At 42.7% G+C, this 12,967-nt stretch overlaps 1 protein-coding gene across 3 annotated transcripts in view; it reads left to right on the plus strand.

Annotated features, from left to right (window-relative positions):
* TRIM44 (tripartite motif containing 44) overlaps positions 1–12,967 on the plus strand; it is a 117,727-nt gene that overhangs the window by 62,648 nt on the left and 42,112 nt on the right. Inside the window, exons 4-5 of one of the 3 annotated variants that reach the window (XR_008392946.1) lie at positions 1,364–1,383; positions 5,049–5,159. The exons of 1 other annotated variant lie outside the window; for it this stretch is intronic. Coding sequence is in view for 1 of the 2 variants with exons in the window: in XM_037128220.2 (XP_036984115.2) it covers positions 1,364–1,383 (20 nt within the window). In the remaining variant the exon portion in view is untranslated. The remainder of the gene's footprint in view (positions 1–1,363; positions 1,384–5,048; positions 5,160–12,967) is intronic. One more of the 3 variants, XM_037128220.2, reaches the window with a different exon arrangement.

The raw sequence follows: 12,967 nt of genomic DNA on the forward strand, positions 1-12,967 counted from the left end.
TTGTCTGGGGGAGGCAGCGTTTGTCACTACTGACTGCACGCCATTCTGTTTGTCTCTGATAGGGCCCTTGTCGCATTTAGTCACAGTTCACTTTATATCTGTTTCTCCTCACAGAGAGCCACTAGAAGGCCCGATCATTATGGGTTATTCATCTTTTACCTTAGCACTTACATGTTGTTGCTTCTTAACGAAGGGTACTGAATTGTCGCTGATAATGATAAAATAACTTTTATTAAGTGCACCCTATATCTTAGGCATTGAGCTTGATGTTTATATACATTGTTTTATTTAATCCTCACACTCATTCTGTGATATAGGGACAATTATTATTCTCCTTTTACAGATTAGGAAATTGATGTTAAGAGAGGCAAAATAATTTGACCAGGGTAGCATAGCAAGCTAGGGATGGAGTCCAGATTGGAACCCAGAGTGTCCACTCCAGAGCTCATTCTTCTTCATACCTGTAGGAACAATTCATCAATCAAATAAAGAAGTTCTCTGAGAACCAACCCCAGATGGCTAAAAGGGAGAATTTAAAAGATACCCTGTCACCAAAACGATGAGTGAGGCCCCTTGGAAAAGTCTTGAGAGTCATTTGAAAAATCTGGTTTGGACAAGAAAGAGACTCAGTGAAATGTTCTGTGGTCACTGGTGACGTTAGGATCAGAGAACCCCATACCTGGGAAAAGAAGACTCGCACATTGTTTTAGCAGAGTGAACAAGAAAAACAGAAAAGCCATTGTTGTCTGAGAATGATCTGGGTCATGAAGTGCTAGAACTACCCTGGTTCTGGAGAGGACCAGGGTCTGGATTAATTAATTAGCTGGTCCAAGGGCATATAGCTAATAAGTAACAGAGCTTGGACTGGAATCCCAGTTTCCTCGGTCCCAGTTCAGTGCCCTTCCCACCATAGTGTGCTGTATATTAGAGTCTCTGTGTTTTCTCTTTGGAGGAAAAAAAATGCTAGGCCAGGGCAGAAAGGAGTCTTTGAGGGAAGCAGCTTGATACTTTGGGAGCTGGTCAGCTTTTGTCTAAGACCTGCTGTTATTTTGGGCTCTCTTTGCTCAGAACTAAATACTGCCAACCATACAAATAAAAAAGGCAAAGCTATTATTTAGGCCTCCTAGATCTGTGTATTCACATCTCTGCTTTCAAGGGCAAATTACCAGTTCATCTTTGTTGGGCAGTTTGAATATAGGATTATATTAGCCCTTGTCTTAGTTTTCACACATCTACAAGTTTGTCTCTTACAATAAATGCACAAGCTTTGCTTTAGGTCAGGAAAGGAGAAGGAAAAGAAAGAAGTCTAAATCCGTCTCCACCAGCGTTGATTTCTAATGCTGTTTCTTTCTGTTTCTTCCAGGGCGACGAGGAAGGACCCAGGTAAGATCACATTATTGCTCTTGTCTGTTCTCAAAATTGAAGTAGAATCTGATACTGTGACCTTTTAATGCCCCATGAAATAGGGACAGCCAAGAAACAGCACAGAAAAGGAATCTCCTTCTTAAGCTAGGGCTTTGTAAGATTCCCATCTCCCTCCCCATCTGTGCCATTTCCTGCCTGTAACCTTCAGATAAAAGTAGACTCTAAAGTACGTAATTACGATTACTTTGCTTTATTCTTTGGCACATGCAGGATATCTGTTAAGAATAATGGCACTGTATTTGGATGGCATTTGGACTCTCAGGTGGACTGACTAGATAAACTTGCATCTTGTTCTTTCTTGATTGCAGCCAGGTTGCTTTTTTTACAGGCTCTGGATCCAACATTATTTATTTCTGACCTATAATATCTTTGTGTACGACTCAAGACACCTATGCAATGAATCCTAGATCATAGGTATACAAAGTTTTGTTTAGAAAAAGAAAAGCTCCTTTGTGCTTCTGTATCATCACATGAAATTTAAAAGTGTATTTTAAAGAAGATGGTTTGACTTTGGGTGGTCAATGCAATATACGAATCATATAGAACTGTGCACTTGAAATCTATGTGATCCTGTTAACCAATGTCACCCCAAGAAATTTAATTTAAAAATAAAAATGCCTAAAAGTGCATTTTATTTTGGCCTCAGCCTTGCAGTGCACCTGGGCTTTGGTTTACTTCCCTTTCCTGTCCTTCTGCTTGGGCGGTGACACAGGCTCTGGGAATGCTGCAGCTGTGCCATCGACACAATTGAGGGGCGTGTGTAGAAAGTAAAATACAACGTCCAGATGGGTCCCCTTTGTCACATAGATCAGGGACTGCTCAGTCTGCGAGGTACTAGAAAGGTCATCCAGGCCATTGCTATTCAGAACTTGAGTTATAGCAGAAGCATCCTTTTTTCCAAATGTGCTTTAAGTAGAAACCCAATGTATAAAAACAGTTTTCACTGGTTAAAGTTGGGGGCCCATCTGCTGGTGAATTTCCTCTCTTTAATACAATAGACCCTGAGGGACTTCTGCAGAAACCTAGGGTTCCTCAGGACTCAGTTAGAAAATCACCCATTTAGGTTTCTCATTGAAAGAAGCTAAATGAATTGTCTGAGGTTACTTTACTGTGGAACGAGGATTCAACCCTCCTTTGGTTTTATTTGCAAACCAACAAATAGTGTCCTTTTTTTCCTTTCTCCTGTCCCACATCCTTACCCTCTTTCTTAGCACTAAATGTTATCCCACATCTACCTGCATCTCCGGGGGCTTCCCTCCCTTTGGAACCGTGGTTCTCAGCCTAGATCTTGCTCCTTGTCTGCAGTGTTAAAGCCACAGGTGTCCCGCTGTAAACCTACAGAGCCTTAGGGAATCCCTTCAGACTTCATCTCCCAGCCACAGGCTCCCTCTGTGTTGTGGCCCCTCCGTCCCTGCCTTCCTCCTTCTTTCCCTCCATGGTTTTTTTCCTCTCTCTCCCTTACTGTGTTTATGAGGCACTGTATATAGTGGGTATATAATGGTAACTAAAACAGATACAGTCTCTGATCTTGTGGATCCTGTCTAGTGGGAGAAGAGCATACACCTGGGCACTTATACTGTGGGGGAAGTGCTATGGTAAGGAGAGTTTTGGCTCCTTTAAGAAGGGCTCCTAAGTCAGTCTTGGGGGATAAGGGGAGGCTTACTAGAAAAGGTTATAAATAGAGGTCTGAAAAATGAGTGGGCAGACAAAAGAGGAGCAGGGGTGGGAGTTGTTCTAGGGAACAACTTAGGTAAAAGCTCTAGACAAGAGAACAGTGGAGGAAAGAAAGCAGAGCCTAGGTCAGTGAGGGCCCTGTGGGACTCCTTAAGGTAGTAGAGCTCTATTCTGCAGATGGAGAGTGGGGAGACACTCTGGAATTTCAAACACTAGAGCTTGGGAGACTAGTCAGACTACGCTAGTGATGATGAAAGCCTAAATCAACAACCTCTCTGGTTATTGACTAAGTGTTCACCATTCTGCACAGACTTTTGGTTGAGACACACTCTGTATCTCCTTGGCACTCCACTTCTGCTCTCAAGACTAACTCCAGCTCCTTAAAATCCCGGCCAAGCAGAACCCTAGATCATTTTTCCCCAGAAAGAAAATTCAAACAAGACCAATATAGAAAGTTCAAAGACACCTTAGCAGATGTAGTGTGCAGACTCCACAGGGCAGAAGTGGCATTTCTGTCTGGGGAGAGCCTGATTAGGATGAACACTCTCATCTCTGCTTTATTTATGGTCACGTGCCAGAGCCTCACTGATTAGAAGACTACACGTTATGAAGGGACACTATTCAGTGTGAGAAGCTGGCTGTAGAATTGAATTGCCCACACCCTCGCGTCACTCAGCAGTGGTAAAGCATGGAGTTTTTTTACTGGCGACCTGGATGGCGTGCTGTTTCCCTCCAGCCAGGCTGCATGGATGTCAGCAGGGATTCTGTTTAACGGCACTTGACAGAACCCTTTTTAGGTACAATGAGCACTTGAAAAGTATGTTCCAATTTGGCAGAAAGAGGAGTCAAATTTTCTTTTTAACCTTTAAATTTATACTTTTTGATTCTATTCAGTTTGCTTGTGTTGAAATACCATTTGGCTCAATTTATTCCAATTAACACTTCAGGGTAGATTGCCTTTGATCTGAAAGTTCTCTTATTTATGACAGACACTTTGCCATCTCAAGAAACCAAACAGTTCTGTTCCAGAGGCTTCTGAATTGCTGACAGAATTGAGTGAGGGTTTGATGTGTAAAGGAGGCAGAAAGGAGGTATGGGCGGGCCCGCCTGCACAGGGGGTGGGAGAGAAATTCATCTGCAGAGCCTGAGTCCCAGGTCTGCTTGGATTTTTATACCTGGGTCTCCTTTGCTAGCATTCTGCCCACACAGTCACCTCCCCACAGTCTGCACTGAAGTTCAGGGAGAATTGGATTACAGCCACTGTCCGCAGTGGCAGGAACAGAGGAAATTCTGCCTATTGGATTGTATTGGTCCATAATAGATCTATTGGGTTTTTTTTTTTCCTTCTTCTCTCAAGCTGGAGTCTCCCTGCCTTCTTTCCTCTTTTCAGTTTCGACTTCTCAAGCTGTGGACATGAGGGGGCCACGTATTTGTCCTTTTGGTCGTATCTATTTCTTGCCCTGAATTTTATTGAGTAGTTGTCCTGCTAATGAACTATGTAATGATCATAGCTACCATTTATTGAAGGTTTACTCTGTACAGAGCTTTCTTTATATGCATTCTCATTTAATCCTCACATATAGCTTATAGTGTAATTATTATCCTACTTGTAAAAGAGGAAATTAATGCTCAGAAACATTAGCTTGCCCTGGACACCCAGCTAGTAAGTGGCAGAGCTAGCACTTTAATGTGGTCCGGCTTTGGGGCTCGTGCCCTCCACACCATTCAGACTGTCTCCAGGAGGCCAGCACCCTTCTCTCTGTGACCCTGAATGAAAGCCAAGAGGATTCATGCACAGTTCTCAGAGGGTCACTTCGGTCTTGTTCCTCTAACTTGATAGTTCTTACTTGCTCCAACGTTGAATCATTGTGGCCTCTGTGCACGCTGCTTCTCCTCTCCTTAGCCTCTGTCATTATAAAAGGATATTTCTTTATTTGATCTTCACACAGTGTCCTCTGAGGGTCAGCAGCGAAAGAGGTGCTTTTAGACTTCCTGAGGAGCAGCTGACCAAACCTTCATTGGGCCCCCAGAATAGCTGCCTGTTGCCCTCCCGTCTGGTAGTAAGTAGTTTACTCTTCAAATCCATGATACACGGTCATGTCAGCAATGACAAGGGGTCTTGCAGAGTGTGGAGGAGCGTAAGTCCTGATATATAGAACATGGATATTAACCACCGTGGAGTCATCTTTCAAGAAGATGTCTTTGAAACCCGGAGTGATTCTTTTTCTTTTTGTCAAGCAGAAAACGTAATTCATGCTTTTGGTAGCAATATTCTGTCTTCTCTGTGCTTTAACGGGAGATCTCGTGTTCGCTCCCTCACGGATTGGCTCCTTCCCTGCTCCTGCAGGAGCCTGCTGAGAAGCCATATCTGTTCCAAGAGACGGGGTGGCAGTAAGATCTGCTGCCCGGAAGGCCGCTGTGTCTTGGGAAGCAGTCAGAGAGGGAGGGGCCCTTCAACCCTTGTGCTCAGAAAAGAAAGGAGCAAGATCAATATTAAAGTTTGATTTTCTGTGATTTCCTATGATTTTTTTTTAACTAAGAGGGAGCTTGCTTTTTAATAGTGACAGCCATACCTGAGACGCCTGTAGAATTTTTCATCTTCAGAGCTGGCTTCTAATTCAGGCAAAAAGCGCCTGCTGAGATCACTGTGAATCTGACCCATGCCGAGTCTGTGATCAAACAGGCAGCAAGTTCTAGAGGAGGAGAGGCTCAAAAAGGGGGTGCAGACCTGCCTTCTCTTCTTGGTCTGCCGGCGACTGACCCTGTGAGCTCGAGCAAATCATTCAACCTCTTTGTTTCTTTGTAGTCTGGTTTTATTTCCCTATGAATACTAATCTTCACCAATCAATCCCCTCCGCAGCTGCTCCCCAACAAGTTTTGGGGGATATAGTTGTGTGGAAGAATATAGTTTTATATCAGATATGGAGTGGAAAGAATCTACATATAGATTTTGTAACTTAGGAGATGATTAAAAATCTCAATTTAAAAAATTGGGGGATTGTATTGTAGGTACCCTTTTTCCCCTTTAAAATAATAACCATATATTCTTAGATATGGCATTTTTCTTCCAGATGACTTAGTTTATAGAGATGAGAGGGGACTGTGTCATGATATACTTAGTTTTCTTTTGTCCTCTGATTGCAAATTCAGGGTTTCGTTTTTGCATTATCTTCATTTCAGAAGACCTAGCTGGAAGCCAAAGAACATGGCTTTGATCCTGTGACATGGAATGGAACTGTCAGCGCTGCTTAATATACATAAGTAGAGTTCCAACATCTCAGTTGGCCTTCAGCATAGAAAGTCTCTTGACTGTTACATTTCCCTGGCAGGGAACCTGAGCTGACTTTGTTTTCCACTGCTGATATGGATTGTTTATCTTTTACTCACCCAAATGTAGGATGAAACCATGCTATGCACCCTCTTGCCTGTCTGTAATAAAAGCAAGCCTCCTTGCTAAAGTAACTGATTTTCAGATATTTACCTGTGAGAATCACAACTTTAGTTTATTTTGCGTGAATGTATATCACCAGAGAATCCATTCACAGCTGGAAAATTCTGCCAAGGTGCCTTTAGCTTATTCTATTTGCCTCACACTGGAACTGCTGGCTAGGAGCAGCCTGTGTTACAGCACACAGCCATCTGCCTTTTCTGGCTTCATAATGCTAAGAGAAAAGCCCCGGTAGGAACAGGCCTGAGTATCACCCGCATGCTGTGGTTTTACTCTAACCAACCTTTGTTTGCTGTCCAGGGCCGTAGCTGTGATGTTTGACAGGCTAACCTTGTTTGTATCTCTGGCCTCAGAGCTTATCAGGATAACATTCACTTCTAGGAGCTCTGTGCTCTACTTTCTTAAACAGGAAGAATTGCAGACTAATTCTTTCATTTGTTTGCTCACAAACATTGTTGACTGTCTCCTGTGCTGTCGGGCCCCACACTAGGCCTCAGGGATGTGAAGATGATAAAGACTTTGTTCTGCATTTAAAGATCTCAAAGTCTACTTTGAAAGAGAGAACTAATTAAGCAGCTTTAATTTCACTTTTCAGTGCAATACAATAATAATTATTATATAGTATAGTTATAAACTATTATAAAGAAGCATTTATTGAATGCCAACCATGTGCCATAAGTATTTGAAACATTTACATATACCACTTAGTTTATTTCTCAAAACGGTCCTAATAAGTGGCTGATGATTATCTTCATTTCTCACCTGAGATGAGAAAACAGGCACAGAGAGGCTACCATACACGAGGTCATTCACCAAAAAGTGCTGGCATTGGCCTTCACCCTCGAGCAGTGTGACTGGAGAAGGCAGGCTCCTGACCCCTGGTCTGTAGTGATTCTCTGTAATAAATACATTGGCTGCAGAGAAGGCTACAACTCTCTCAGAACAGAGAACCAGAAAAGGTAGCATTTGTGCCGGACTTGGAAGGAAGGGCGGGGTAGGCTTGTCCAGAGAGAAAGGGTAGGAACCCGTTCGAGCACGGGTAGCAACATGTCCGAAGGCTCGGAGGAATGGAAATGCATATTCTGTGTGGGGAATAGTGAGTGAGTAACTGCACAAGCGGACTGTGGCAGGAGGGGAGGGGAGGAGGTGGGTGAGTTCATCCCATGAGGGTCTTCAGGCCATGTTGAAGTACCTAAAGGTTTGCATCATTTCCTGTTAGACTTTACTTCTCGACTAAAGCGTTGTCCTGTCTATGGAAGAAATGCACAGACTTCCGAATCTTACAGGCCTCTTCCCGAGTCACATCTCATGGTTGGTTATAGGTAAATTGTTTTCTTTTATGCCTCAGTTTCCCCATCAGAATAGTACATCCTATTATATCTTAAGGACAAAGATGATATGAAGCATTGAAAGTGTTCTCCTTTTGGTTTCTTCTTTTAGATTAAAAAAAAACAAGCAACTGAGATAAAGTAGTCGTAAAAGGGAACTGTTTGTTTGATTTGTGCCTTATTTATACCCCTATTTTGACAGCTCCCGCCTAAGTAGTTATCTAGTTCCTTGTAGATTAATGGAGAAAAGGAGTACTAAAGCATCAACATTTTCCAAGTGGATTTAAGGCTGTAGAAGTTTTAAAAGCTAGTCAAAGAATGGAAATGACATCAAATATGTCCCTGAGTTAAATCAAGTGCAGAAGAGTCTGGCCGGAGCCCAATTCTCTTCTTCCTTCTTTATCTTCAGAGCTGTGTTGTTGGTTTTTTTTTAAGTTTTTAAAAATGTTATTTATTGATTTTTTAGAGAAAGAGAAACATCAATTTGTTGTTCAACTTATTTATGCATTCATTGGTTGATTCTTGTATGTGCCCTGACTGGGAATCGAACCCACAACCTTGGTTTATCAAGACAAAGCTCTAACCAACTGAGCTGCCCAGTCAGAGCCTTCAGCACTATTTTGAACTGGTACTAAGCATAGTAGATTTTAGGAAGTCGTAAAACTCTGGCCTATGTTTTAAGAATAAATAAATATGATGTCATTGGTTATGCCTCCCTCACCTGTGGCAACCACAGCAAAATTGTTGTCAGGGTGACTTTTTCTATTTTAGGAGGAACCTGCTGGTGCTCTCTAGCATCTTTTCATTTCTTCCCAGTGAGAGGCGTTCAGGAGATCCATGATGTCATTTTCCCAATAGCTTCCAAGGACTACACTCATCTCTTTACCCAGAAACTCACATCAGGCATCCGTAATGGATGCTGGGAGCAGAAGCTGGTGTGTTTTTGATTTGGCCGGATTTTCTCTTGTATCTTTTTTCTTTTTCTTTTTTCAGTTTGGTATGAAGTTGAGAGCCAATGAATGCAGGGAGGTTGCTTCAGTACTTTAAGGAGGTTGTCCAAAAGCTAAGATAAAACTGGGGTACCCTAAATGAGAAGGTGTTTACCAAAGACTAATATATTCATGTGCTGTGCCTTTTCGGAAACAGGAACGTAACTATGAGTGGTTACAGGTTCGTCAAAGAAATGCTTTCTTATCCAGAGGCTGGGGTTTCAGGGAAGAAAATCAGTGTCTTTTATAAATGCCGCATTCCCCCTACTCCTCAGCACTACCACCAATTGTTCCCCGTAGGTTGCAGTGTGGTTGTAAAACAGAACAGCATTTCGTTTCCTTGGTGAGTACATGTCTCCTTCCCCTCTGGTTCCATCAATTCTATTTAAAGGGAAGTGAGATTGAGTGTGAGAAAAACAGTGCAGAGAAGGAAGAGCTGACAGAATGGCAGCGAAGTGGGGAGAGGAGTGTTTCCCAGCGGCCCCTGACTGCTGGGTGCATCTCGGTCTGGATGCTGCAGGAGCAGTGTGCTGTGTCCTGCACAGCCACAGCCACGGCCACTCAGGTGAGGGCCTGCTGAGGCTGACCAGGCTGCCAGCTTTGCCCTGACTTTCAGGGTCGGTCCAGGACCAGCAGCTAAACAGCAGTAATAGTGATGCCTGCCTATGTGTTGGACATTAAACAGGAGCTAACCTACATATATTATTTCAAAGCTTCAAAATAGCCCTCTGGGGTATAGTTATTTGAATCCTCTTTTTGCAGATGAAATTAGTATTATAAGAGTTTAAGTGATTAAGCCATGGTCACAGAGTTATGGAGTGACTCCACCAGCAGTAGAGTCCAGGTAAGTCAGGCTTAAAATTCTGTGCTTTCAACTACTGCACTACCTATGCTATACTGTCCTACACTACACCATACTACACTTCACAACACTGTACTATCCTGCACTGCGCTGTACTGCACTGCACTAGACTGTAGTATACTGCACTGCACTGCACTGTCCTACAGTATTACTATACTGTACTGTATTACACTATACTACACTACACTGTACTATACTGCACTGTATTACACTACACTATACTGCACTATACTATACTGTACTGCACTGCACTAGACTATAGTATACTGCACTGCACTGCACTGTCCTACAATATTACTATACTGTACTGTATTACACTATACTACACTGTACTACACTACACTATACTATACTGCACTGTATTACACTACAATACGCCATACAATACGCCATAGTATACTGCAGATCCACACACACACTGTACTATACTGTACTGTATTACACTACGCTATACTGCACTATACTACACTGTACTGCACTGCACTAGACTGTAGTATACTACACTGCACTGCACTATGTTGTACTACACTGCACTGTCCTACAGCATTACTATACTGTACTGTATTACACTATACTACACTGTACTATACTGCACTGTATTACACTACACTGTACTATACTGCACTGTATTACACTACACTATACTGCACTATACTACACTGTACTGCACTGCACTAGACTGTAGTATACTGCACTGCACTATGTTGTACTGCACTGCACTAGACTGTACTATACTGCACTGTACTATACTATGTTGTACTGCACTGCACTGTCCTACAGTATTACTATACTGCACTGTACTGCACTACACTACATTGTACTGTACTGCACTGTAGTATACTACACGACACTGTACTACACTGTACTATACTGCACTGTATTACACTGCACTATACTGCACTGCACTGCACTATACCACACTGTACTATACTGCATTGTACTACTCTGTACTACAGTATACTGTATACTACGTTATACTGCACTGTGCTACATTGCACTGCACTGTACTGCACTGTACTACAGTATACTACACTGCACTGCACTGTACTGTACTACAATGTACAACTGTACTGCACTGTACTACTTTATACTACAGTACAATATACTACACTGTACTACACTACACTGCACTGTACTATACTGCATTGTACTACTCTGTACTACAGTATACTATATACACTATACTACACTGCTACATTGCACTGCACTGTACTGCACTACAATGTACAACTGTACTGCACTGCACTACTTTATACTACAGTACAATATACTACACTGTACTGCACTGCACTGTACTATACTGCACTGCACTGTACTATACTGCACTGTACTGCACTGCATTACACTGTACTCTACTATACTGCACTGTACTACTCTATACTGTAGTATACTGTACTACACTGTGTTACACTGCACTGTACTACACTGCATTATACTACACTGCAGTGTACTATACTGCATTGTACTACTCTGTACTACAGTATACTATATACTACGCTATACTACACTGTGCTATACTGCACTGCACTGTACTATACTGCACCGTACTGCACTGCATTACACTGTACTGTACTGCACTGTACTACTCTATACTGTAGTATACTGTACTATACTGTATTACACTGCACTGTACTGCACTACATTACACTACACTGTACTGTACCGCACTGTACTACTCTATGCTGTAGTATACTGTACTACACTGTGTTACACTGCACTGTACTACACTGTATTACACTACACTGTACTGTACTGCACTGTACTACTCTATACTGTAGTATACTGTACTACACTGTGTTACACTGTACTCTACTGTACCGCACTGTACTACTCTATACTGTAGTATACTGTACTACACTGTATTACACTGCACTGTACTGCACTACATTATACTACACTGTTCTGTACTATGCTATACTATACTACACGGCTTTTCTTAGGAGATGGAAGATTCCTATCTTCTAATCTCTTGGCTGGAATAAGTAAAGTTAATGGATGGAATTGTGACAAGCCAGCAGGGGTTTGGCATGTTTATCAGAAAAAATTTTCGTTTTCTTTGTTGAATGGCAACAAGCAGTTCATCTGAGAACCTAGAGGGGATAGAGCTTGCCAGGCAAATGCCTGGGTGGAAGGAACAGAACTTCTCGCCCTGCACAGGTAAACACTAGTTTACTCCCTGGCTTTTGTGGCTCGAGCCATTGCCATCGCCTCTTCTGAAAGAGATACTGTTCACCCAGTGGCAGGTGCAGGCCAACTGTTGTCATGGCAACGACAGGAGAGGCACGCAGTTTAATTCCAGAACTGATAATTAACTGGGGGGTTGGGAGGGGGTGGGGAGAGAGATGGGGGGGATGATTGTTTCAGGAGGGAAACCTTAGCAATCGCAGGCAGGCTGCACAGATGAAAAGGCCAGGCACGGATGCTGCAGCCCAGCATGCCCCTGGAATTCAGTGCTCACCGCCTCTGGCTAGGAGTTTTTGACAAACTAAAAGGAAGGGTCGAGTCCCTAGCCAGCTAAGACCCTTTTAGGACCAAATGAGGAAAGGAATGAAACATGGGCTGTAAAAAGAAATGCAGGGGGCCAGATGAATGACTGCCCTAAATAACGTCACCCAGCCAGGAGCAATCCAGAAATGCTCTCTAAACTCTGCAGGAGAAAAGTCACACTTGGGGATCAGACAGACCCGCAAAGCATACCTGTTGTGAATTTCTGCTTCTGTGGATGGAGTGGGAGAGAGCGGCTTCTCAGAAAGAAAGTAAGAAGATGACCTGTGGAGGTGATAAATTTGTTTGGGTACTTGGTCATCCTGCCTATTCGTCTGTCAGCCCCTCAGAGATTATAATAATGAAAGCAGGTTCACACGGATTGTCTATCTCATTTAATCCTTATAGCAGCCCAGCGGGAAGGTGCTATTATTGTTCTTGTGTCAGACTCTACCTCGAATGGTCAGGACCTTGTGCAAAGTTAAAGAGCTATTGATTTGTATTTGTAAAAAAAAAAAACCTATACTACTTGGCAGGGAGGTCATGGTTCCAATCTAGAACGAAGTCAGACTTAAGTAGATATAAACAGTTTACAATAAAAAAGAGAGTAATATATTTTCTAGTAGAATAAGGTGAGCCACAAAATAAAAATGACTGAATGGACAATATTGGAGAATATCCTGTCATGCTTTTGTGATCCTTCAGACTCATGGCTGACAGACCAGCCCTGAGTCCCAAGCCCCGATCGGCCGAGTCT

The sequence above is a fragment of the Artibeus jamaicensis genome, unplaced genomic scaffold (assembly GCF_021234435.1).
Source record: "Artibeus jamaicensis isolate MK-2021 breed Jamaican fruit bat unplaced genomic scaffold, CSHL_Jam_final contig_797, whole genome shotgun sequence".
In the NCBI taxonomy this organism is placed as follows: Eukaryota; Metazoa; Chordata; class Mammalia; order Chiroptera; family Phyllostomidae; genus Artibeus; species Artibeus jamaicensis.